Source organism: Cololabis saira, chromosome 14, assembly GCF_033807715.1.
Source record: "Cololabis saira isolate AMF1-May2022 chromosome 14, fColSai1.1, whole genome shotgun sequence".
NCBI classification, from domain to species: domain Eukaryota; kingdom Metazoa; phylum Chordata; class Actinopteri; order Beloniformes; family Belonidae; genus Cololabis; species Cololabis saira.
In genome coordinates this window covers 29,279,184-29,305,342 of record NC_084600.1, presented here as the reverse complement: position 1 = coordinate 29,305,342, position 26,159 = coordinate 29,279,184, and the positions used below count along the sequence as shown (strand labels likewise).

The following is a 26,159-nucleotide window of genomic DNA, read 5'->3' as shown; positions in this document are numbered from 1 at the left end:
TTTTTGTCTTACCAACTGCATTTATTCTATCGCAGATTTTCTCCCATATTGCTTTTCTTTTGGTAATGTTTAAATTTCTTTGCTGTAGTTCATGAATGTGTTTATTTGCCTCTTCCACTAATATCTCTAACTCCAACTCGTCAAATTTCATTTTGCGCTTGCGACTATGTTTCCATCCAGACTCTCCATGGCGCAAACCGTAAGACACGCAACACCTCATTTAAATACTGCGGTTTTCACCTGTTATCAATTGCGCAAGCATTCTTAGTTGATCACCCGCAAAACACACAACAACAGCACGTGCAAACTTTTTCAGTGCACACGCAATTTAGTACTCTTTATTTAGGATCTTAGTAAATCAGGCCCAAAGTCTTCACCAACAGGCCAAATGACAATAATGAGCAACTACGACACCGGTTTCTTGGAGTTTCGTCATGTTGCTGCTATTTAACTGTTCGTCAAAGGAAAGTGAGTCGTGTAAAGTCGGGCCGAGCCCAGATGTGAAGAGGAGGATTCCCCGGGTTTGCTCATGCATGAGTCCTTCTTCAGGTATTCCCTCGTTTCAGCCTCGCCCGTGGGTGGAGGAGGAAAGTGGAGGCGCGTACACAAGGACGCCTGGGGGGGTGCAGCTTCTCTCTTTTTTTGTCTTCTTGTTTATTTAGACGGGGGAGTTTGGAGGTTTTTCTGGGGAGCGTGCGTTCATGGTAAAGTTATGTGACCCCGGTCTCAGCAACAACCTCCAAACTCTGCGATTAGTCTTTATGGCATTAATGTTCTCTGTCTCCTTACATAACTTCACATCCAGAGCTGATTATTAACAACAGTGCCTTTCATGCCGGCCAGGACATGCTGTCAGCTTGATCTTATCAAGTTTAATCCTCCCCCCTGGAATAAGTTCAGCGTCATCCAAATTTAAATGCGTGAACAACTGTTAGAAGCTTTGGCATTGACATTTTATTTGATGGAAATGCAAATTTTAAAATGGCTCCGTGTCGTAATGTTCATTAAATGTCAGTCTGAGCAGCCCACGAGACCAGATACGTCTGCGGTTTCAACTCGTTATGCACACAAGTCCTACCGTCCACCGGGTTTTGTTTTAAATAAATGAACCTCCTTCTTTTTGCTGTGAAGCTATCAGCTATTTCAAGGTAGAAGACGGTGAATGAAGCAAATCTAAAGTTGGTTATGGACCTCTAACCCGTCCCCACCAGCTCCAGCAGTTGGTCCCTCCGGTCCAGTTTGGCCCGGACTCTTTCAAAAGACCCCAAAACTCCACCAGGGCTGAAGTCCAGCAGCACCACAGACTATAAATACTGCACACATCCTGGATACCACGCATATGTCGGGTGGTTCTGAAGCCTCTGTTTTTCCTGCCTGTGCAACGTCATGTAGCGAATGAGTCACGGTGTTCGATCGGTAAAAATAACCACACGAGGCTCACTCTCCCGAAGATGTGAAAGACTGTGCTGTTTGGTCTTTATTCAGACTTGTTAAACTAACAAAAACCACTGATGTGCTTGTTAAACTAAACAAAACTACACTGAAATAATAAATCAAATAAAAACTTCTAAAAAGTTTGAATGTTTTAAAGCTGTTGTGACTGATCCTGTGTTGTGGGGTGTTGGACTTGGATTGTGGGAGGGGTCCAGATTATCCAACGCCCTGAACTGTGGGCGGAGCCCTCGGCAGCGATATATGACGTTTATGTTGGAAGAGGAGGAAAAAAACGATCTCCTACGAATGTACCATTGCTGGAAAATATGCAGAGGTAAAGAAATGATGATGGAGAAGGTAGGGTTTATGGTGTGGTTGTTTGGGGGAGAGCCTGGCAGTTAGATGTTTCCCTGTTTCCTCCAAGGTGTGTTGAGGCGGGGAAACGAAGGGGACAAGACAAGCTCCTCCGAGTCGTTTCTGAAGCCCAGCTGCTGGAGATCTGGTTGACACCACCTTAGTCGGGGGGACGAGGACTTCCAGAGCTGAAACAGAAACTGCAGGATCCAGCTGGAGCTCCAGCTGAGATCTGCTAGAGTCCCCGCTGCTGCTCCAGCTGCTGCTCCAGCTGCTGCTCCAGCTGCTGCTCCAGCTGCTGCTCCAGCTGCTGCTCCACCTGCTGCTCCACCTGTTGCTCTAGCTGCTGCTCCAGCTGCTGCTCCACCTGCTGCTCTAGCTGCTGCTCCAGCTGCTGCTCTAACAGCTGCTCCACCTATTGCTCTATCTGCTGCTCCACCTGCTGCTCTAGCTGCTGCTCCAGCTGCTGCTCCAGCTGCTGCTCCACCTGCTGCTCCAGCTGCTGCTCTAGCTACTGCTCCACCTGTTGCTCTAGCTGCTGCTCCACCTGTTGCTCTAGCTGCTGCTCCACCTGCTGCTCTAGCTGCTGTTCTAGCTGCTGCTCCACCTGCTGCTCTAGCTACTGCTCCACCTATTGCTCTAGCTGCTGCTCCACCTGCTGCTCCAGCTGCTGCTCCACCTGCTGCTCCAGCTGCTGCTCCACCTGCTGCTCTAGCTACTGCTCCACCTGCTGCTCCAGCTGCTGCTCCAGCTGCTGCTCCACCTGCTGCTCCAGCTGCTGCTCCACCTGCTGCTCCAGCTGCTGCTCCAGCTACTGCTCCAGCTGCTGCTCCAGCTGCTGCTCCAGCTGCTGCTCCAGCTGCTGCTCCAGCTGCTGCTCTAGCTACTGCTCCAGCTGCTGCTCCACCTGCTGCTCCAGCTGCTGCTCCACCTGCTGCTCTAGCTACTGCTCCAGCTGCTGCTCCAGCTGCTGCTTTAGCTACTGCTCCACCTGCTGCTCCAGCTGCTGCTCTAGCTGCTGCTGCACCTGCTGCTCCACCTGCTGCTCCAGCTGCAACCAGAGCGTTCCTCATTTCAGCTCTGGCAGAGAGCAGCTGCAGCTCAACATCCGATGTGTTGTTTATCTTCTACTGGGAATAAAACAGGAGTTTATCAGATCTGTGAGACATTACATTCTGTTTTTATTTATGTTTGACACGGCATCCCAGCCGTGCATGGCCTATCTCGCTTGTGTAACATCCCAGTGCCATACAGATAAGGATACGGGACCAGATGCAGCAAAGGAAACGCTGCAGCTCCTGTCCTTTGCTGCTACAGATCTGAAGAGTAAAATAGCTTCAATCAGCAAAACTGCCACTTTCAGCAGAAAAAGGGATTTTTTTTTTGTATCGGATATTATTTCAAGGATATTAGAATTGAGTATTTTCTCCTTTGAGGCAAAAACAGCTTTATCAACAACACACAATAACTGACTTTACTACCCCGCGATGCTACATGTAGGAAGTAATGCAAAGATAAAAGTTCATCTGCTGATAATTATGTTTTGTTTTCTCAGTATCTCCCAGATCATTCATCTGACCTTCACCCATGCATGGTGTTACTTAACGAGTTCTCCTGTGCCTGATAAACCCGCCCTCTCTGCTCCGTGACCTCCGTTGCACTGAGAGACTCAGACGCTGTCAAAGTTAGCAGACTGCATTCTTCTGTGAGTGGTAATCATGGAGTTTGAGGGTTGTGGAGGCTTTCTGTCAGTCAGGGGTGTGAGAAGTGCCCGAGGTGTTTCCTCGCTGACGTGTTTCATGCACTTTTATTTTTTTTATTCCATGCCATTGTAGTTTGATGTGATGCCTCACAAATCAGATGTCTGCAGAGGTGATGGAACACGTTAATGTTTCCGACGCCAGAGCTGATGGCTATCCTGGCACTGTAACACCTGAGTCAAATCTCTCCCTTTGAGACCCTCCAAGTCTCACTAAACATTTTGAATGTTGAAGTCCGTGACGGCATAATCACAACGAGATTAAATAAGTTTGTTTTGGACGGGTCTCCAGGAGAAATGGCTTCTGTCCAACAGGAACACAGAAGCAGTGCAACTGAATAAAGAACAGGACTTCTGGAACAATGTCCTACAGGTGAGACCAAACGGGAGGTGTTAGCTCTTCATTACGAGGCCTGGGCTCGCTTTGCACCGGCAGGACCTGGACTCCCTTGAAATGCTGTCAGACAAAGCTTCGCTGACACTGGGTCACATGACAGAAGAATGAGCCCAAACTCAACAGAAAAGCAACATCAGAACTATGTTACTGTTCTTCTGAGGTTGTATTTGCTTATAAATAGATGTTTTTTTTACCTTAAAGAATACACATAATGGCAGAAGGGAGACGAGCACCTGTGAACTTTCCCCTCCTCTCAATGCCACATAAAGTGGTTGATCCTCTCTTTATGGCTTCACATGACTGACAGTTTTCAACTTTGCCCAGTTAATGTCGTCCCAGATTCTCAAGACGAATGAGTTTAAGAACATGTACAGATTTACAAGACAGCTATCAGGTTTCTTATCAGACTCAGAAATGTGCCAAGACGCCCCACAGTTGAAAGCTCAAAGTCAACCAGGATCCTCCCAGAGAAATCCCTCGTAACAAGACTTCCAGTTTTGTTTTCCTGTGGCCGCTGAATTTAATAAAAGAATCAAGGAATTCTTTAATATCTGTCTCCTTCATCCACAAAGCACACCGGTACTTTTGTTCACATGGTTCCTCGGCTGAAGGGCCGCATTATTTGCTCTGATGTGCTGACTGTCTGAAAAGATGGAGTTTAAAGAGCATAAAATGTAATTATCAAAGTACAAATATCTCAAAACTGCAGTGCAGTCCCCCTTTAGCCTCCATCTCTCTGCTGCTTCGGTCTGAGTCCAGCCAAAAGCAATAAAATGTACCTGTCATTTATTCTGAAGCTTTTTGTTTAATCTTTTGTAACTTCTGAACATTTAATCACATATTTTGTTGATTTAGGAGTTTGTTGGATACTCACAATTATATTTCAGTGTGAAATATTATGTGTTGACAAATGATATACTATACATAAGATGATTTAATTTGGCTCTGAGATGCAGTTGTATCTTGTAGAGCAGTGGTTCTCAAATGGGGGTACGCGTACCCCTGGGGGTACGTGAGATTTTAAAATATACATATATTTAAAAAGTAGCATCCATGCAAAAATCCATTAAAAATAAATATTTCATAAATAATTGAGGAAAATATACAGTAAGTCTAAGTTCATAAAATGAATTTTTCTTCAGGAGTAGGCTATTCAACTTATTATCCTAAAACCCCAGAGTATCCCCCACACCAGGATGGTTCCACCTAACCTGTCAAATGCCACCTGGCTTCACCTGTCAATCACAGCATAGCAGCAATATTTTTATGTTTAATAAAGTGCTTTGTGCTGGTTAGGGGGTACTTGGCTGAAAAAATATTTCACAGGGGGTACATCACTGAAAAAAGGTTGAGGACCACTGTTGTAGAGTATAAATCTTGTAAAATATTATACATTAGTGCATTCAGGACTAGTCAAGTATTCCAGTAGCTAACTCGCTTGATTTTCTTCATCCAAAAGTACGATGCGAAGCTGACAATATTAGACTTTTTAAATTGCTCTGAATCTCATTTCTTTCTCTTAACCTTTGTCTGGTGTTAGCTTTCTGTTACCATCTCCGATGTTAACGGGTCGGTTTTGACCCGTGTTTTAAATTATCTCTAAAATACACTAAAAGCAATCATCCATCATCCAATTTGTTTCTCATCTCTTGGTTACATTGTTAGGCTTCCTTATCCATGAAAATATTGGTTTTAATATTTTTGGTATGGGACTCTGGGCCTTTTTTTTTGTCAGTATAGCCCTTAATTTCAATTTTAAAAACTGGTAAAATGAGCCTCAAGAGAATCATATGAATAAATAAAAGGTTTTTGTGTTACCTGGCTATTATGGAGAGGTATTAGAACACATATCTTAAATAAATTTGTTTCAGTTATTTTTTCATTTTAATATTATTAACTACAGGTATAGTAACATCTATGGTGTTATGGGTACATTTCGACCCATTTACTTCAAGGAAATGGAAGAAAAGTAAAAGGTAACAATTTCAACCAGAGCATTTTATAATTTAGTGAAAAAAAAAAATGTTGGATATTATTTTGTTGAAATAAAGGTTCCTGACAGAGTCAAAAAGCCTTGATGCAATAAACGCATTTTTGTGGTAGTTTTATTAATTTAAAACCTAAGAACGGGTCGGTGGCGACCAACAGACGAAGGTTAATACGTTGACTTTAGTGTCTAAGATCTTTGTTACGACGCATTATAAGCATAGTTTAGACGTTTCCGACAGGACCCAAACGCAGCACCGTTCATTTGGGAGAGGGAGGGGGCGTTCACGCACACGGTAAAAACTCCGCCACACGCGCGTCGTCCGTGTCACTTCGACACAGTAGTGTTGTGTGTACAGGTGCGAGACGAAGACAGAAAGCTGCGTCGACTCCTTTTTATATAAACGTCAACTTTCACTTCGCCGTGTTTTATCGACCCGTTCCGGGGGGGATTTTTTCACGGACTCCACACCGTCCCTGCATCGGACATAGTCCTCACCAGCGCCGGCATGCCGTCGATGCGACACTCGTACACGGTGACGGTGCCGGAGGAACCGGCCGCGTTCCCGCTGGACAACCCCAACCTGCGGCGCAGGAGTGCGCCGTTCTCCCGCTCCATGCTGGTGTCCACCTTCATGGGGCTGATCATCAACCAGGCCAAGGTGAGTCAGGGTTGAAACCCGTCCCGTGAAATACGGAATTGTTACGTAATTGGGAATTAAAGCCTGAATTATGGTCCTGCGTTAAATCGACGCAGAGCCTACGCCGTAGCCTACGCCGTAGGCTCTGCGTTGGTGTGACGCGGAACCATAAATCAGCCTTAAAAGTTGCGTTCCGTATTGAACCAATACGGACATATATTATGCTCTTATTTAATGACGTCATACTATACAGGTGAAGGTTGGAAAATTTTGAATATATTGCAAAACTTCATTAATAGTAAATTGAACTAAAGGTGAAACAAATATATTATTTCCCATCACATGCAAAGTGAGATATTTCAAGCCTTTATTTGTTATAATTTTGATGATTATGGCTCACAGTTTATGAAAACCCCAAATTAAAAAATCTGAAAAAAATTAGAACAATTCAATCATCAAAATTATAACAAATAAAGGTTTAACATCTTGCTTTGAATGTAATGAAACTATGTAATGTGTGAGTTTCACCTTTTTAAGTTGAATTATTGAAATAAATTAACTTTTGACCACCATATTCTAATTTTCCGACCTTCACCTGTAGCTTATTCTACATCTTGGCTGATGTGGACATACATAGCATAGAATAGGATATTTCAGGTGCTAGCATGGTTGGCTGTCTGTACAGTCATGCAAGTTCAATACTATTAAGGCACTTTAAACTTTAAATCAAAGCACTTTATTTTTTGATATAAAATAAATACATTTCTATGCAGTTTAGAAGTTTTGCGTGTTGTGTTTTAAATTAGTTTTGTTTTTTTTTACTGCGAGAGTCGACAAAAACTTATCACCATAATTCAGATAAATGTAGTAATACCTCATCGGTCCAGAAGGGGAATTACTGACACTTTGTGATTATGATACGTGATTCTCGGGTGTTATCGTTAAATATGATCCCATAAATATCAGGATGCAATACCCAGACTAACCCTTTTTTTTTGTTAAAAAGAAAAAATTGAAAAATCCTACAGTCCAAATAACAAAAATAAATTAAGTTCAATTATGTTTCAATTCAACCAAATTCATTGTCATTAAACCAATCCACTTAATTTCGCTGCCGTCCAGATTCAAAATTCATCATAGCTAATATGTATATTACAATATATCCCTACAATATATTGGGATATATTGTAATATATATTCATATATTTTCAAAGATGATAGCTTTAGATGAAGCTTGTGGTCTGTGCTCATGCAAGTTTCTGTTTCTATTTAAAGCTGCAGACTATTTCTGCTCAGAAAAGAGGTGACAACTGCTGCTGAAATGTCACATTAACGAGGTTTTCACAAGGACTTTATTAGTGCAGCACTTCCCAGACAGACCCAGACCTGACGTGCTCTGCAGCGCACAAGCAAAACAAACACTCAAGCATGAAAATAAAACAATGTCTGCTAAAGAAAAAGAAACTTGGACCTGCACCAGTCGGTGCTGTCACTCGGAGGTCACGGAGGCCGGGCTGAAGGGCAATATCTGAATAAAAATGTTGTGAAAATTAAAGCGTGCAACCACAGCTGTCACTGAAATGAAATGCAGTCCTGTGTACAGGGTTAAATGTGACCTTAAGGCCCTTCAGTGGAGAAGTACTGAGCTGTAAACACACACACACCATGGGCAGGAACACAGTGTGGAGGTGTGAACAACAGTAGATGCCCGCATCACAATCCCAGTGAGGTGGTGGTTGCATAATGGGAAGGAGAGCTGCTGATAAGGAATGTGTCCAAGGAAGTACATCTTATCGTGCGCTCAGGACGTTTTGTTAGTGCACGAATCTGCCCACAGTCAGCACATATTTGCGTCCATGTGGGTCTGTGGCGTTACAGCCTCAGGTCACAGGTGAACAACCCACACAGTCCGAGGACGCCGTTGCCACGGCGTGTGTTTCTTTTGCGCTGTTTTTAAGAGCTTTAGTTTAAGAATCAGCAGCAGACACGCATCTTAGGTTGAGTGAAAGGCCTCAACCACAGCTGGATGGTCAGCAAGTAACATTAATCTACAACAGCACCCTCAATAAACCCCGAAACATGCATTTGTAGCCATGCTTCTGATAAATTGATAAAGTCAGAAAGAAAATACTCTCTTTTTTTTGTCTCTCTTGTCACCTTAAATGACTCAATCTGTTGAATTTTATCTCGGTTTTATTCAAGAACCTTGTGTTTTCTGCAAATGTCCTCAAAGTACAAATGTCAAAACATTATCACGCTGCTGTTTTGATTCCCAACATTAGTGCGCGCAGCTCTTTTTAAAGGAGTGGCATGGCTGGCACGGCGTCCGTGTGCAGGAGCGCCGCTTCCTCCGTGTAATCTGTGGTGGCCCTCAGCGGGCACGCAGATTCAGGACATTACGTTCTCCGGCTCTTTGAAGTCCTGCCAACCGGTGGAGAGCAGTGAAGATTAACCAAGCGCCTCGCCTCCTCGAGTTTTGGACGGCTGTCTTTAAATCAGGAGGCGCCCGCTGAGTGTGCCGGGCCCTGCTGGTCAGAGGTGCGGCGGACTGGGACTCGCACCATATGGCCACGTTCGGATGCAGCAGAGCAGTGGCTTTCTGCTGAAAGCTTTTGCCACATTTCTATTCTGAGGTTTTGCAGGTTTCTGGAGCTGCATAGTGACACGAGGCTCTGAGACAATTAAGAAGAAAAAAATTATTGATACACATGCATTAACGAGAACAAAGATGTGAATTGTAGAAAGGGAGCCAGCATCGTTGCTGGGTTTACAGTGTACGCTTGTTTATGCTGGCTGTAGCTGAAGCCTCGATGCTGTTATGTCCACACGAAGCTCGTCAGCAGAGGCGTTAATGCGCGTCCATGCTGACGCGGTCCTAATCATCATGTTACTCTGTCACTACGCTTCCTCATCCAGTCACGGGTCTCAAGTCTGTGAACTCTCGTGGAGACGCCATCAGTGCTGAAGATGCATGAATTGGATTTTCCAGCTTCTAGAAACTGGAAAGTTGGTGACTGTGCAGTGTAAATGCTTAGAAGAGATCAGTTTAATGCATTTTTGCTCTTTTTTTGTTTCGTTTTTTCTGCTAGAATTTAAATTGGAACCTCCTAAGACCATTATTTGTATGCTTTCAACACCTGAAGATGCATGCTCATGTAGCCATGAGCTGTATAAAAAGAACTCGACAACTCTCTGTGATGTCATGCACAGATTTCTGAGACTCCGCCCAACACTAGTTAATTAAAAAATAAGCAATGAACACACAGGGCAAGCCTGACCATCATTTTGAACACACGCCCACATTACCGCCGTCACCAAAAGCTTACTACTTTACTTTACTTAACTTAGCTCATGCTAGCTCATGATGTGAACAAATGTTTCTTTGCATTTATCGTATTACGATCACATCCATCCAGGAGGTAACACAGGTGAACTCTTTGGCATACGACAAAGGTGGAAACCAGTATCCGGGTTGTGAAGACGCTCCTTCACAGCGGCACGTTTGAACACGTTAGCCATCACCAGACGTTTCCTTTCTCGCTGGTTCAGATCAAAAAAGCGTTTATTGTACACTTGAATTTAAACGGTACAAAAGTGACTGGATTTCAGTGTAAAACAGTCCATATGGCTACAAGTTGGCTTCAGTGATTTGATACGACGTTGTGACTGTTCAGACTGTGAAGGAAAGTTTGTTAGCAGCCTTGATTGAAGAGGAAAAACCCACTCTATCAGCAGTTTTACGCTGGTTTCTTGACCTCTGCATGAACATGAGCTACAGATGAGTAACTCTATACTGGCAGACATGTCCACATCTGAACCGGATTATCAGTTACACCGCCAGAGATGTGAAGCACGCCATGTTCCACAGATCCTTCGTGGAGCTTTGCTCACTGGTGACGTCACGGCCATGTGAGCGATGCGTGTCGAGACAGACTGTCATCTCCTCAGAGCACACGGTGCTGTGAGGTTTCGTCACACACAGGCGTCACAACGGCGGCCCCGGCATACAGCGGTTTCTTCACATCGATGTCCTGTGCGAGCCGCTAAATGTGGCGTGAACGGGAGGATTAAACAATAAGTTAAGCGGGAAACAGTCACTCATTCATGTGGAAACTTTCCGCATGCTTTTTTCTTAACCTCTGATCTAGAAATTCACAAGTACCTGTAAACTGGGAGTTACTCTGATTTACCTGTTTACTGTAAATAAAAAACCTGGGAGGGTTGCCCCACCCCCACCCCCATCAACTGCTCTATTCCCAAGCGTCTGATTGGTCCGTCGCAGTGGTCTGATCTGGCTCCGTGTCCCAGTGGCGTCTCCTGTAGCAGTGAGATTTTATTGGACACATAACCAGGGTAACTAACGCAGCATCATCAAAAAAAACATCTTAAAATGCTGTTTCTGTGGAGAAATAAAAAACAGAGAGAGAGAGAGAGACTGGCACAAATAGTGCTATAAATGTTGTATAAAACCATTTAAAGAATCAAATATATTTCAACAAAAAATACAAATTGTTTCCTTTGTTGTCCTTCTTTTACTTCCGTCAGCGTTTCTCATTTAGTGGACGAGGCAGCAGATTATTCATTTCTCTCTCATCCGTCCCTCTCCCCCTCCAAGCGTTTGTAAATCCTGTTTTACCGCGCTTGGATATCTCTCTGCTCTTCGGCGCCGTATCTCCTGCCGGGCAGCTTCATCTTCAGCCTGGCCCGCCGGGGTTTTCACTCCCCCTCCTCTTTATGTGACCAACCCGGCCCGGTTTAGCCTCTGCTGCCTCGTCTCCAAGGCGTCCGGCTGATGTCCCTCGCTCCCAATCCTGTTGCCCAAAGGAACTCTTGGCGTGTTCAGACCTGCCACCTCAACTCTTGTAAACCCTCCTCGCCTCTTCCAGTTGCTCTCAACAGTTAAAGTATTTAAGCCTTAGTTCCTGCAGTTGACTTTCATCCCTCTTTTCTCAGGCACCCCTCAAGGTTTTCATCCACCTCCCTCCTACTTTCACTACAGATCAGTGTCATCTGCAAACATCACAGTTCATGTTGACTCCTGTCTGACCTCATCTGTCCATCACTACGACAGATGAGGAAGGGGTTCAGGGCTGATCCTTGATGCACTCCCACTTCCACCTGAAACCCCTCTGTTAGTCCTACTGTTGTCGATAATATGGGTTTATTATCCATAATTCCGTACTTGCTGTATGTCGGACCTCTGAGGAGCCAAATTAGAAAATGCTGCGGCCCGCTTTTGCTGTTTACTCAGTAAAACTGTCAGAAAAATTGTACTTTTGTGGCTAAACTCTACACAGCTTCTTAACTAGGTCGTTCCTATGTAACGTTTTCTTTTTGTTCTTCAGCAGAACAAGAGTCCTCAGGGATTGGTGGGTTTGAGAAACCTGGGAAACACGGTAGGCGTCACCTCCTGCTCGATAAATCTCTAACCCAAAGCAACAGTTTAGTCTGAATCCTCTAATTGTGTTTTTAACTCTTCACAGTGTTTCATGAACTCCATCCTGCAGTGTCTGAGTAACACCTTGGAGCTGAGGGACTACTGCCTGAGAAACATCCACCGCTCAGACCTCAACAACAACTCCAGGACCAACGTGGCCCTCATGGAGGGTACGACGAGACCCTGAAGCGCTTGTGACTGATCGATAATCACTCCTTGTTATCACTGCGTATGCGTGATTTTTATTTGTCGTCTGTGTTTCTTTTTAACGACCTCAGAGTTTGCAAAGCTGACTCAGAGTCTGTGGACCTCCGTGAACATCGAGGCCATCAGTCCCTCGGACTTCAGGAGCCAGATCCAGAGATTCGCTCCGAAATTTGTTGGTTGCAAGTAAGTCTTTCCTTCCCATGGCTGAACGCCTCTTTCAGATGCGCTTGTTGGTCCGTCATGTGCAGAAGAAAGTAGACCCTCTCTCAAGTCAAAGGCCTTTACAGGTCAGAGGGTGATTTAAAAAAAATTGATTAGTAAAACTCAGACGAACAGCAGCATCTGTATTTATTTAACGGAAAACTGAGACAAAATGTGTGTAAAATCTAAGTACGCCTCCTGTTTTTGGTAATATTAATGACGTTTGTGTCATTGTTGCTCAACTTTGGCGATCTCTGAGCTTCTAGATTGATATGCAGCTGCAGTTGCTTTTTGTAGATCATTGCTGATGTTCTCCCCTCTTGGCATTATGTTTACACCTGAATGCGCCAGACTGGCAAAGAAAATTAGTTTATTGAATGAATGATGAGGAAAAATGAGCAGTAACACAGAGATCCCTCCCTCTGCAGTCAGCAGGACGCCCAGGAGTTTCTGCGTTTCTTATTGGACGGCCTGCACAACGAGGTGAACAGGGTGACGATGCGCCGGAGTGTTTCCGCCGAGGACTTTGACCACCTCTCGTAAGTCAACACATCAGTCACTTCTGTCCCCAGTGAGTTACTTATAACCCGCCGACGCTCCGGACATCTCTCACAGGCCGGATCTTCCTACAGTTGTCAAAAAAATGTTTAATTATTATAAAACAAACATGTAACTGAGCAGGACTTGAAGAATCGGTCTTAAATTGAGTGTTTTATTCCCTCCCCAGGGATGATGAGAAAGGCAAACGGATGTGGAACATGTACTTGGAGAGAGAGGACAGTAAAGTCGTCGGTAGGTGACTTTTAAGGTTCTTCCTCCTAGAAATCAGAGTTAAACCCCGTGTATCCAGACATATCCCTGGTGTCAGATAGGAAAATGATTGGGATTGTTGAGGAAGCTGCGTACGTATGCATGCTCAGTGTCTCCTCTTCCTCCTGGTTGCAGACCTCTTCGTGGGACAGCTGAAGAGCTCTCTGACCTGCACCGTTTGCGGCTTCCGCTCCACCGTGTTCGACCCGTTCTGGGATCTGTCTATCCCTGTTGCACAGGTAAAGCCCCGCCCACCGACGCGGTGCATCTTGTTCGGATCCGTTGCGCGCCGTGCACGGCGTAAACATGGAGACTGTGAGTGTTTTTATCGACATGGCGTTGTTCTCTGTGGCTTCACAGAAAAGCTCGAGCGAGGTGACTCTCAGAGACTGCTTGAGACTCTTCACAAAAGAAGACGTGTTGGATGGAGACGAGAGGCCGGTAAGAGGCTTCGCATGCCGGTGATATAATAGGAGCATTACAAAAGCAGCATCTCACCGCCCACTCTTCATCTGTTTCTGTTTCAGACGTGCAACAGATGCAAGGCCAGGAGAAAATGCACCAAGAGGTTCAGCATTCAGAAGTTCCCTCAGATTCTCGTGCTCCGTATCCTTTTTCTCGCACTTTTGCCGCCTGCAGATGCATTTAAATCATTGTAATCTTCCTGTTCATGTTTTAGACATTGTGTCGTAATTTTGGTAATCTATTACAGTTTTAGTGTTTTATTATTACACTTTTTGACTCTCAAAACTCCCTTTGCCATTTTGTGTCAACCACTTAATTGTGATTATCGTCTCTTTAAGCCACGCCTCCCCAAAAGAGGAGTAAACGTCTGTTTTTAATTAAATGAAATTGAGTTCAAGGTAGTGTTTTATTCGTAGTTTTTTGCTCTAAACACGCAAATACAGGCTTTTACAATGTAAAAATGAGCACGCAGGAGTGGCAATTTCTGGGCTTCAAGTCAGAAGTTTGACATGAAACAAACTCTGAAGTTGGAGCCGTCACAGACCGCCACTTCAGGATTCAATTCAACAAACACTGAGCTAATTATGGTGCGTCTGTTTTATTTAATCCACGCACACATGGCACTGCTCGCTTCTAACAGCAGTTACGTAAACTCCTTGTGCTACCGTGATTCCTGGCGTTGAACACCAGGGGGCGTGTGCCACGGAGGACAGGTGGAATTGAAACAAAGTTGCATTTAAAACAAAAAAATAAACCTATTATTCTAATAGAAGCTATGGATTAAAGGACAGTTAAAGGTACATATTTTTGACCTACTGCCGTTCACGCGCCACCAGCGTAACCCAGATCGTCTTCCTTGACTCGGCTCCTCCCCTCAGACCTGAAGCGCTTCTCAGACTCGAACGTCCGAGCCAGCAAACTCTGCACGTTTGTCAACTTTCCTGTGAAAGATCTGGACATGCGGGAGTTTTCAGCCGAGGCGGGAGGTGAGTGCCTGCCAGACGTGACACACCGTCACCGGGGGGGGTTAGGAAGGTCAGCTGCATATGAAAAGTGAGAACTTGAGCAGCGTTGAATGACCAGCGTGTGACGTCTTCCTGCAGAGCACCCGGTGTATAACCTGTACGCCGTGTCCAACCACGTGGGCAGCACCCTGGGAGGCCATTACACGGCCTACTGCAGGAACCCGGCCCTGGGGGAGTGGTACCACTACAATGACTCCAGGTATCAGATCTCACTTCATCCAGTTACTTCTGTATCATCTTATCAGACCGGCTGATAAACCGTGCCGACTAATTTTGTGTATGTACCTGCTGACGAAGGGAGAGAAACTCGTTTTAAAGTCATGTGCAAAAGTTAGAAGCCCCTCCTATTAAACGTGTTTATGTGAGTAAAAACAATAGAAATCATTTGTCTCGGTATTAGTAAAAACAGTTTTTTGACCGTTATTCCTTTTTATGAATCTGTTTAACAGCCATCTTTTTTTAAGGTCATTCTTTTATTTATCTTTATTTTTAGCCCCACTGTTGCAGATCGGTTCTTTGGATTATTGTCTTCGGTTGCTTCTCTAAGATCATGGCTTATGTCTGTCCCTCTTTGCACTGTGTTATGCAACCTGCCAAAAACAGCTGTTTCTGCATTAGGGCTGGGCGATATGGACCAAAAGTCATATCTCGATATTTTCTAGCTAAATGGCGATACTCGATATATATCGATATTTTTTCTGTACCATAACTGGGGTTTCCCCCAAAGCATTATAGCATAGCATCTCTGTTAGCTTCATTTTTTTCTGAGGCAAACCCTTAAAAAAACAGTCAGTTTTAATACAAAGCCTCGTGCCAAATGTCACACAGGTTCCTTTATTAACAGAGGTCTGCACAATATCAAAATGTATAAAACAAATGAAATAAAAATAAACTGCCTGCATATATAGAATAAAAATGCTTCTTGAATAAAATAAAACAAATATCGCTTTCCTGAATAACAATTAAAATACCCTGTGCAATTAATACAGTGTAGACAGTAACAGGCAGACTTTTCCACTGAGGTTGACAGTTGTGCAAATAACAAAAAATGTGTGCAAATCTCAAATAAAACATTCAAGTCAATTTGTCACAAAATAAGCTATATCAAAATCATAAAAAAAAATTTAAAAATCGGTATAAACGATATTGTCTTGTACCATATTGCGTTTGAAAATATATCGATATATATTAAAATCTCGATATATCGCCCAGCCCTATTCTGTAGAGTTCTGCACATCTGCAGGTGCTAAGGATTGGGAAGTTATCCGCTTAAATCTTTTGGAAGCAGCTAGCGGGGGTACTTAGTATTGCCCACATGACTTCTAATAATAAGCCTTTTTTTATCATGTTTTTGCACCAGAACCAAAAATAAGGGGTTGGTACCTTATGTACATGACTGTAGTTACATAACAGCACCTCGTCCTGCCGGTATTGAATGTATCGGGCGTATTTGTGTGCTTATAACCACATGTCTTGGTGTGCACCCGTATTTGTGCGAGGACGTGGGTAAACAGCTCGGCGTGTGTTCATTCTCAACACGATTCACTGCAACGAGGACTCTCTGTTCTGTTCAGGGTGAGCCCCATCTCCTCCAGCCAGGTCCGCAGCAGCAACGCCTACGTCCTCTTCTACGAGCTGGCCCCCTCCTCACACAGCAAATACCAGACATGCCGCCTCTAGGCCCTGCGGAGCGGCGACCAGCAAAACTCATCCTGACTCAACGGGAGGCCAGGCGCCGCCAGCGGGGAGAGGGCGCCACCTAGCGGAGGGGGAGAGTCCTGCGTACGAGGCACAGGGACGCGAGGATGAAGAAAGACTCTTGACTTGCGTCTGAGTGAATTTTCTTTTTTAAAAAGGCGTACCTGTTCTTCAGGATTTCAGCCGCTTCCACCCTCGGGAAACAGCAGGGGGCCGGGCCGGCGGTGGCCGTCCACGGACACGTTTAGGCCTTCACCTTGGGGTGCTCGGCGCTGGATCAGCAGCTTTGAGGACACAAACTCAAGGACACGAGGATTCTGCTCACACCAACAGCCACATAATTTATTCTATTTAATATCAACATTGTATCAGCAGCTGCAAGTCCACATTATTTATATATATATACATATATGTATATGTATATATGTATATATGTGTCACTTAAAAGCTTTTGGGCTCCGCCTACAATGTTTTCTGTTGTCCTTCGTCAAAACAACCTTTTATTTTTGTACAGTATTTAAGGATGACAGCGACTGAACTGTGGAACAAACCGAGGCAGCCGTGTGGATGCGTGTGGACGCCGCACGGTCCTGATGTCACGTCTGAGGCATTTCAGCGTGTATGAATTATTAAAGTTTATCACTAACTTGCACAGTGTGATGCGATTTCTTTTCCTCTTAAATGCAAAGAACCGGTCTGGTTCCCCTCAGCTGGTACGATTGATCTCAACGATGCAGCTGAACTGAAGGATCAGGGAGAGTTTAACCTCCTGGAGGTTGAGTTAAAGTGAGCAATGACATCCACAGCAGCCCAGCACATCTTCCCATGAGCCTCTGCTGTTCCTTTAAAGGCACATCCTGCAGTAAAGCAACACGTAGGTGTCTCGGTGGGCTGTAAGGAACATGTACACAATCAAAGCAGTTGTTTGCAGCTAAATGGCTCTTCATGTTGGAAGTCGGGGTCTCTTGCATATTTTGTCATTTAATAACCGATTCAATTCTGTTGAAGCAGAAACTCTGGTTCTTTTCCATCTTCTGCTATTTTTTCTGTAATTTGGAGGCTTGTACAAACCTGATGACTTGACACTTCCTTCATGAGTGAAGAGGAAAAATTTTCCTCCGTTTTAAGACCTGGAGAAAAAACAACAAAAAACAACTTTGGGCTCAAGAGCAGGTTAATACGGAGCCCCTCTGGTGACATTTGAAAAAAATAAAATAATGCGTGGCCACGCATTAATAACTCGTGGCCACGAGTTAATATCTCGTGGCCACGAGATAATTAATGCGTGGCCACGAGATAATCAATGAGTGGCCACACATTATGTATCTTGTGTCCACGCATTATTTTACTCGTGGATGGCATTATAACCTACTGTCTGGACTTCGTGGATGCAACTTCCTTGGTGGGATGGTTATTCATCATTAATAACGGTAATTATAGTCTATTTATATTAAAGAGCAAGAGTATTTTCATGGCGAGTGTAGTAATAACATGTGACATTTGAAAAAAATAAAATAATGCGCGGCCACGCATTAATAACTCTTGGCCACGAGATATTAATGCGTGGCCACGCATTATTTTATTTTTTTCAAATGTCACCAGAGGGGCTCCGTAGGTTAAAGAGAAATGTCAGAATGTCAGACTCCAGCTCACGCTCTCTGTTCTGGAGGACGTTTCGCCTGTAACGTCTAAAAGTCCAACTTTGCAAAGAAATAAACGTACTTACAGTCCACTGGGGGCGCAGACCTCTGATTGGCAGCAGGATCTGCAACAGATATTCACCAACAGCCTCTCTGCTGAAGCTGCAGGCCATGTGACCAAGAGAGCCGGCGGAGCTCTGCCAGACATCGTTTCAGCTCTGGCGTTCACTTGAATAAACATAAAGTAATATTAATCAGCATCAAAGGTTAAAATGGACAACTGTGATGGACATAAAGTGTGCAGGGTCCAGCCACCGTTGCAAGCCCGTCCGTTTCCCCGTTTTGCGACACGGCCCTGTGCATAGCGAGGAAAAAGAGGCTTCAAAAGCACTCTTCACAAATCTTGTTGGTGACATCACAGATGATATGTCCAGTTCTTCTTATACCTCCTAGGACAACATCTCATACCAAGATTTGAAACTTGTGCAACAATCTCACCAACTGCACCCTCCCCCCCCTCAAAAAAAAGTTTAAATAGCCAAGAAAAGCAGGAAGAAGTAACTTTGTAAGTCTGTTAGTTCTGCATGTTGCCAAACGGTGACTGACAGCGGCTTGAAATCGTTACAAGAGAGGCCCTGAAGGTTCAGTCTTTATGCTATAGGTGTAAACAAATAAAGGTCTTGAATCTTCTTTACCGCCCTGACTTTGTACCATCTGGTGAGATCGTGTAGGTAAACACCAGCAGATTCTCTACGCAGTTGTACTGACTAACACCATCAGGAGTAATCGAGCGTGTGACCACAGTATTTGGTTTGAGCTGATTGTTGTTTTGGATTTATGAGACAAGCGCATGACGCAGTTTCACCGCGAGAGGGAGCTGTGCACCCTGACACCATATCAATGACGCGTCTGAGCCTTCCACCTGTCAGCCTTTTCATGTCATTGTTGGTGTACTTGAGCAGAAATATTATATTTCACAGTTCATTACGGTGGTAATTAATCTGTTCTACGCAACTTAATCTGAAGAATATTTTTAAAAATATATGTGTTCAAGGAGAATTTCTGTTGTGTGTCTAAGGTCAGTCTAAACCTGAACTGCATGCGTGCGTGCATGCGTGGGTGGGTGCGTGCATGTGTGTGTGTGAGAGAGTGAGATTAGGTTTCTGAGGCCGAGCAGGTGATCTGTCTGTGATGAGGCCAGTTTGGGAGGAGAAGAGATAAAGTTATCAGACCTGATAACTGACTGCGCTTCTGCCGCAACACAGTAGTTTAGACACAAACATCCGGGTCTGTGCCACGCCGGCGAGGATCCTGGATTCATCAGCAGCTTATAAAGTGGATGTGGTCAATGTGTTCAAAATGAATAAAATTGGTCATTTTACTTTTAGACGAAAATTACCCCAAAGTGATGGAGTTTCTGCAAAAATGTTTTTTATTATTTCTTTATACTAGTGTCGTGTAAACTACTTCAAAGCAGTTGATGTCTTCATTCATGTCTCAGTATAGAATAAAGGGGGAATTTTGATGAAGAGCCACTCTTTGTTCCTCTGTTCGGGTCACAGAGGAACATTTTCACCCTCTTAAACAACTCAATTTCAAAGCATCTAACGCTGTACAAGATATATTTACAATTTATTTACACTTTTGAAGCAGGCAGTTATAATGTACCAAACAACGTCTCATTTTCAAAACAAACCTGGGTATAAGAAGAACTGGACAAAACTCCCTGTGATGTCATCGATGGGTTTTCTGATAAGTGCTTTTGAAGCCTCTTTTTCTTTTGTTTTTGTAAATGCAGAGCGAGCACACCTGGGAGCAGGTTGCAACGCACCTACCTCAGTTCAGTGATTTTAGCTTGGCTTAGCTAATGCTAACTTACCATGCTAAGTAACGTCACCATACATTATCCTTGTTTTTGATGTCACCACTGCAAAAGAATTTGAATTGAGTAACGTCAGAGAGAAAACGATGAGGTGGGAGGACCTCCGTTTTCAAAGGTTGTTTTAACGGCGGCGGCAGAAATGACGCAGTGGAGGGGCACGGTGGCGCAGCAGGTAGTGCAGCCGTCTCACAGCAAGAAGGTCCTGGGTCCGATTCCCGCCGGGGACGCTGTGGGCGCTGAAGTGCGTGTTAGTTCCCCCATGACTTCAGCGCCCACTCCCTGGGTGGGGTTGGCGAAAGGGCCTTTCTGTGTGGGGTTTGCATGTTCTCCCGGTGTTCCCTTGGCTAATGTGAGCTACCCTCACAAAAACATGCAGCAGTCCTGGGCTATACATGCCCCCTCTGGCCAACCGGGGCACCAGATGGGGTGGGGAGGATCCGGCCGGAATAACGTGATCCTTCCACGCGCTACGTCTGGCCGGAGAAGCCCCACCCTCTCTGGTGAAAAGATGCGGCCTGCTCACTCCTCAGGTTGAGGAGGAGACCTGAGCTCAGTGCAGGGCCCTCCCAGGGTTGGTAGAGGGGAGCAATGCCCAGGACTGTAGCTTAGGTAGAGCACTGGGTGATGAAATATGGGTGGAAAAAAATCGGGGATAAAAATATTGAAAAAAAGTATTAAAATCAACAGCAAAACATATTCCTTTTTAAAATATAATCTAATTATGCTCTGTTAGGTCTTATTCGCAGCACAGAAGCCGATACAGACGCTAAGAGCTAAGTAGTTAAAGTGATGACAGCTGGCTAATTGGCTGTTACAGCTGTCAATCATAAGGCCTAATTGTGCTTAATTTGTTGTTTCAAAATCCTTTTACCTGGTGTGGTAGAGAAAAGGCGCCACCTGTAACAGAGGAGGAGGCGGCCTCCACCCCCTCAAAACCGAGGGGACAGAGCTGTTGTATATATATATGTGTGTGTGTGTGTGTGTGTATATGTATATATATATATATATATATATATATATATATATATATATATATATATATATATATAAAAATTGTCTCTTCATGATGGACTTTTAACAAACCAGATGTGATTTTGCAGATTTTTAGGTTAAAGGGGTCCTCCTGACTCTACTTATCCTGTCACCTACCACTATTTTGGTTTGTCTTGAAGTGACACACAAACAGGTAAGTCCCCTCCCCCAGCCCTTGGCTTGTTCCCAGTCCCTCCAGCTCCCAGGGACGCCAGATGGGCTGATCACACGGTTCAGGATATCAGCAGTAATTTGCCTGTGTGGAGGGGCGGTTCTGTTCCCGCTCCGGTTGCCCAGCGCTCCAGTGTTGACACTTCAATAACTAATGATCGCACCATAAAACTGTGACGGCCTGGAACAGGATAAAGTCCACTTGAAGATGCACCGCAGACACCACGAATGTTCGGCCCAGAAGCCAGATCAATGGGATGCAAAAAGTAAAAACCTGCCAATAGTTTATCACTTAGCTCAATTTGGTTGATGAGTGTCACAAAGTAGGCTTTTGGCCCTCATCTGTCAAATGCACTGACAACAGATAATCGTTCGCCAATCCCATGAATTAGTGTTTGAAGTTGATCATTAACCTGCCGTCCAGCGGCGACGGCGCTCACCCTGGAACGAGCGGGTTCTCTCTCAAGGTACTTTAACGGCCACTAATGATGTAAGTTGTGGCCACATTCGCTGTCCGAGCGTTAAGAGTTTGGTCTGCACAGCAGTTTCTCTGAAGTCTTCCGCAGTTGGCTTTTGTTTGAATCAAATGTCTCTTATTATGCTTTTCCTGAGTTTCAAAGGTTCAAATTTGACTGAGGTTGTGGTCTCCTCTTCAGCCTGTTAAACTTCCTGCTGGAAGTTTTGTTCGTTTGATTTTGAGTTTTTGCTTCCTCTGAAATGTTCTCATCCTGCTCTTGAGTCTTCTGATTTTCTGAGCTGTCAGGGGGTCAATCACGCTGTGCAATCTAACAAAACAAGAACGTTCAAAGTAAAAATGCATAATATTGGACCTTTAAAACAAACACTTTAACAACTGCACTAAAAAACATGTAAAACACATTCTGTGTATTTTCAAACTTGTATAACTTGTGTGTGTATATAGAAATGACTGTTTACAAGCTATATATATGTATGAATATATATACATATATATATATATATGTATGTGTGTATATATATATATATATATATGTGTGTGTGTGTGTGTGTGTGTGTGTGTGTGTGTGTGTGTGTGTGTGTGTGTGTGTGTGTGTGTGTGTGTGTGTGTGTGTGTGTGTATATATATATATATATATATATATATATATATATGAGATAATGTGTACATATACAATTATTTCCATAATCATATCCTAAAAAGTTGTTTAAAATACACCAAAGAAACAAAAACTCAAGAAAATTGAGAGTTGAAAATATATTTTATACATTGAATGATTTCATCAAATAATACAGCATTTGGGTTTGAAAGCATAGTTAAGTTAGAAAAGAGATTTCATTAAAAATACTTTGCTTAAAAACAGCACTCCTGCAGAGATATTTTATCTATTTAGGAATGACAACAGTGCAGCTTATGTACCTGCAGACACACCTGAGGTCTGACACCTCCCATGTGCTCGTACTGTCATCACAAAATCTGGCTAATTACAGTAAATTGCACCCTACATCACTAAATACAGAGATCACTTTTAACAAATTATGTCATTATGTCATTCATTTCAATTAACTCAGTAGATGCAGAATACTGGATACCCCCCACTCCCCAACCCCACCCCCACAAAAGATGAAAGAGTATCAAAAAATGGATGGATAGATGGGTTTTTTATATCACAAAAGAAAATGTTTTGGTCAACTTCAATCATCTTTGGACTTAAAATCAATACGGAAAAATTAATGTCCATGTCTTCCTCTTGGCCCTCATCATCATCATCATCTTGGAAACAGGTTTTATTCAGATTTGGGCGTTTCAGACAATTTATTTTTTCTCTATACTCATAAAAGTCGTGATTAAAGAGATTAAATGAAGTTTTAGGAAGTGTTATGAAGTAATTGTAAGTAGTTAGTAAAAAAAATATTTTTTACACCAGACATTAATATCGACCTGGTAATGTGGACTTTACCAAAGATCTTCTCAGGTAAACAAAATAGGTAGTAATAAAGTAAATAACTGTCTGGCAAAAAAACGTATGCAACATAAACATACCTGACAGCATTTGTCTGAACTGCCATGAAATTGTTACATTTTAATTTGTTGTAGATGGTGAAAATTGGCTCCTATATAGTTCTTAACCTAGCATATGTTAGCCTAGCACCTGAGCAGCTGTTAGCCTAGCATCTGATTAGCTGTTAGCCTAGCATCTGAGCAGCTGTTAGCCTAGCAACTGAGCAGCTGTTAACCTAGCAACTGAGCAGCTGTTAGCCTAGCAACTGAGCAGCCGTTAGCCTAGCAACTGAGCAGCTGTTAGCCTAGCATCTGAGCAGCTGTTAGCCTAGCAACTGAGCAGCTGTTAGCCTAGCATCTGAGCAGCTGTTAACCTAGCACCTGAGCAGCTGTTAGCCTAGCAACTGAGCAGCTGTTAGCCTAGCATCTGAGCAGCTGTTAACCTAGCATCTGAGCAGCTGTTAGCCTAGTAACTGAGCAGCTGTTAGCCTAGCAACTGAGCAGCTGCTAGCCTAGCAGCTGTTAGCGTAGCATTGGAGCAGCTGTTAGCCTAGCACCTGAGCAGCTGTTAGCCTAGCATTGGAGCAGCTGTTAGCCTAGTAACTGAGCAGCTGTTAGCCTAGCAACTGAGCAGCTGTTAGCCTAGCATCTGATTAGCTGTTAGCCTAGTAACTGAGCAGCTGTTAGCCTAGCATCTGAGCAGCTGGTAACCTAGCAACTGAGCAGCTGTTAGCCTAGCATCTGAGCAGCTGTTAGCCTAGCAACTGAGCAGCTGTTAGCCTAGCATTGGAGCAGCTGTTAGAGTAGTTTCTGACCTGCTATTAGCCTAGCTTCCCATAATGTTTTCTTTCTTAATCTCCTCTACCGTTAACACACTAAATACTCATATGAACTTCATGTAACCCATCTTAATAGCAATAGTAATAATAAATCTCACACTGTGATAGAAAAAGTTTCATCATATCATCTTTGAACATCCAAGTCTTCGTTCAGCCAGACCTATCAGATCTTGTTGGTGTACTTCAGCAGCCCAAAGATGCCACCACCTGAAATAAACACAAAGACTTTTCATGAGTCACCATTTTTAAGAAATGGAAATGTAGTTTTATTAATGTGAAAATGAAATAACCTTTTTTCCCCTAATGTTTAATTGTGTTTACAGGGATTTAATGGAACTACTATCAGTAATACATAACCGATATAGTCTGCAGTTTAACGTATGTGCCAAGTATTCTGCAACGTCTCACATTGGACCTGCAGCCGTGCTTGAAAATGAACATGATTGCGATCTTGCAAAAGAGCTCAGGTTTAGCTGATCTGCAGTTTCACGGGTTGGAAAACACAAGGATGCAACATTTAAACATTAACCCTGTGAAGTCAGTATGGCCTATAAGAAATCAATAGTTTTATGTGCAAAATTGATTTCATGTCCACAATAAAATACTAATTATTCGCTGTAATCATTAAAGTATATCTGCTGAGTCCAGTCATTGTTAAATTGTCTGAAAGGGAGCTGACGTGATGATTTCATCTCAATTGGATTGTGCCGGAATCTATATTCATTATATCGTTACAAATATAGACTTTAAAGATCATTTTAAGACACAAAACATCAGAAAGCATACTAATGTCCTCAAATCTGCAACTAGATTCAATTTAAATGCTTGTTAAACCCTACTATTATTAGATTTAAGCAAACACAGTTTAAGGAGGCCTTTAGTGATTGGTGTGATATTTCTTTGAAGTCACAGTACTAGCGGTGTTCCCCGTCCCTGTTTGACCTGTCCTTTCACTGCTCCCTGCTCGCTCTGCTGTTATCGGTTACCTTCCTAAACCCAGAGTGGGGATAGATGCATCGGCTGGACTGATCTGCGCTTAGAGTTTAGAGGACCGATCTGCAGATGCAATTATTTGCTTGTAGAAGCAGAAAGTAGTTTTAACAACAAAGATCTCTAGAAGCTCCTGGTGTAGCTGCTTTTTCCCACTCTACAATTTTCATTTTTATTTGTATTTATTGCTTAAGAATGGTGCACCATTGACATTGACAGTTTGACTCCCAGAAAACTGCTTATATGATGGTTTAAGACCATTTTGAACACAGGAAAAACATCAAATGTTCACTTTAAAGCTAGACTATGCAGCAATACCATCTCTGGCCACATGGGGGCATACACTTCCACTGTATTGACAAAAGAGCCGCTGAAAATACACCATTAAGCCGGAGATATACTCTACGCACGTAACCTGCGTAGCCTGCGTAGCCTGCTTTGTGTCTGTTCATGCTCCACTGCGTACGTCGCGTAACACCCGAGTAGAGCCTGTCATACCGATGGTGACCGATAGGGGGCAGTAAGCAGAGCAACAGTTGGAAAAGCTACTTATATTAAGTAGCAGAAGTAGTAGCAGCAGCAGCGGTAGCAGATTAGAAAAACGAACACTTTTACAGGACAATGATGATGTAGGAGATTATAACATCGTGTGAATGTGTATGAGTGTGTATGAATGTTTGTGGTGGTCGGAGGGGCCGTTTGGCGCGATATGGCAGCCACGCTCCCGTCAGTCTGCAGGGCAGCTGAGCTGCGGCTACAAACGGAGCTAACACCGGGGAGAATGTGTGTGAATGAATAATGATCTCTGTAAAGCTCTGGGTGCCTAGAAGGAAGCTAAAGAAAACCATAACATTATTATTATTATTATTACTCTTTTTTTAATGTGTATTACTTATTTATATTACTGTTTTACCCCCTTCCCTGTGTGTGTGTGTGTGTACTTCTGCTACGTGAGTTTCCCCGTTGAGGGAGTAATAATAAAGGACTATTTTATCTTATCTTATTATTATTGCTTATTATCAAAAGTGGATAGTCTTTCCAGACTAATTTATCCAGCATTCTCCTCACCCATCTCAACAAGAATGACGAAACAATAAATCCAGTTAATTTTAGGTTCATATGGAGAAGTAGATGTCAATATATAAGAAAGATTAACATGGTCAAAAAATGTATTGTTCCTAATATGATTCCAAGTCATTCAATAGTATTTTTA

At 43.4% G+C, this 26,159-nt stretch overlaps 1 protein-coding gene across 2 annotated transcripts; it reads left to right on the top strand.

Annotated features, from left to right (window-relative positions):
- Nucleotides 1–6,245: 6,245 nt before the first annotated feature.
- On the top strand, nt 6,246–17,066 carry LOC133459935 (ubiquitin carboxyl-terminal hydrolase 2-like). 2 transcript variants are annotated; one of them, XM_061740341.1, is made up of 12 exons: nt 6,246–6,592; nt 11,920–11,967; nt 12,055–12,178; nt 12,287–12,398; nt 12,845–12,955; nt 13,144–13,208; nt 13,362–13,465; nt 13,587–13,667; nt 13,754–13,832; nt 14,570–14,677; nt 14,795–14,915; nt 16,291–17,066. In XM_061740341.1, the coding sequence occupies exons 1-12, from the start codon at nt 6,440–6,442 to the stop codon at nt 16,394–16,396; spliced, it is 1,212 nt and encodes a 403-aa protein (XP_061596325.1). In that variant the 5' UTR covers nt 6,246–6,439; the 3' UTR covers nt 16,397–17,066. The 2 variants fall into 2 exon arrangements, with proteins under 2 accessions (XP_061596325.1, XP_061596324.1); XM_061740340.1 differs by having other exon boundaries at nt 6,247–6,592; nt 11,917–11,967.
- Nucleotides 17,067–26,159: the final 9,093 nt, after the last annotated feature.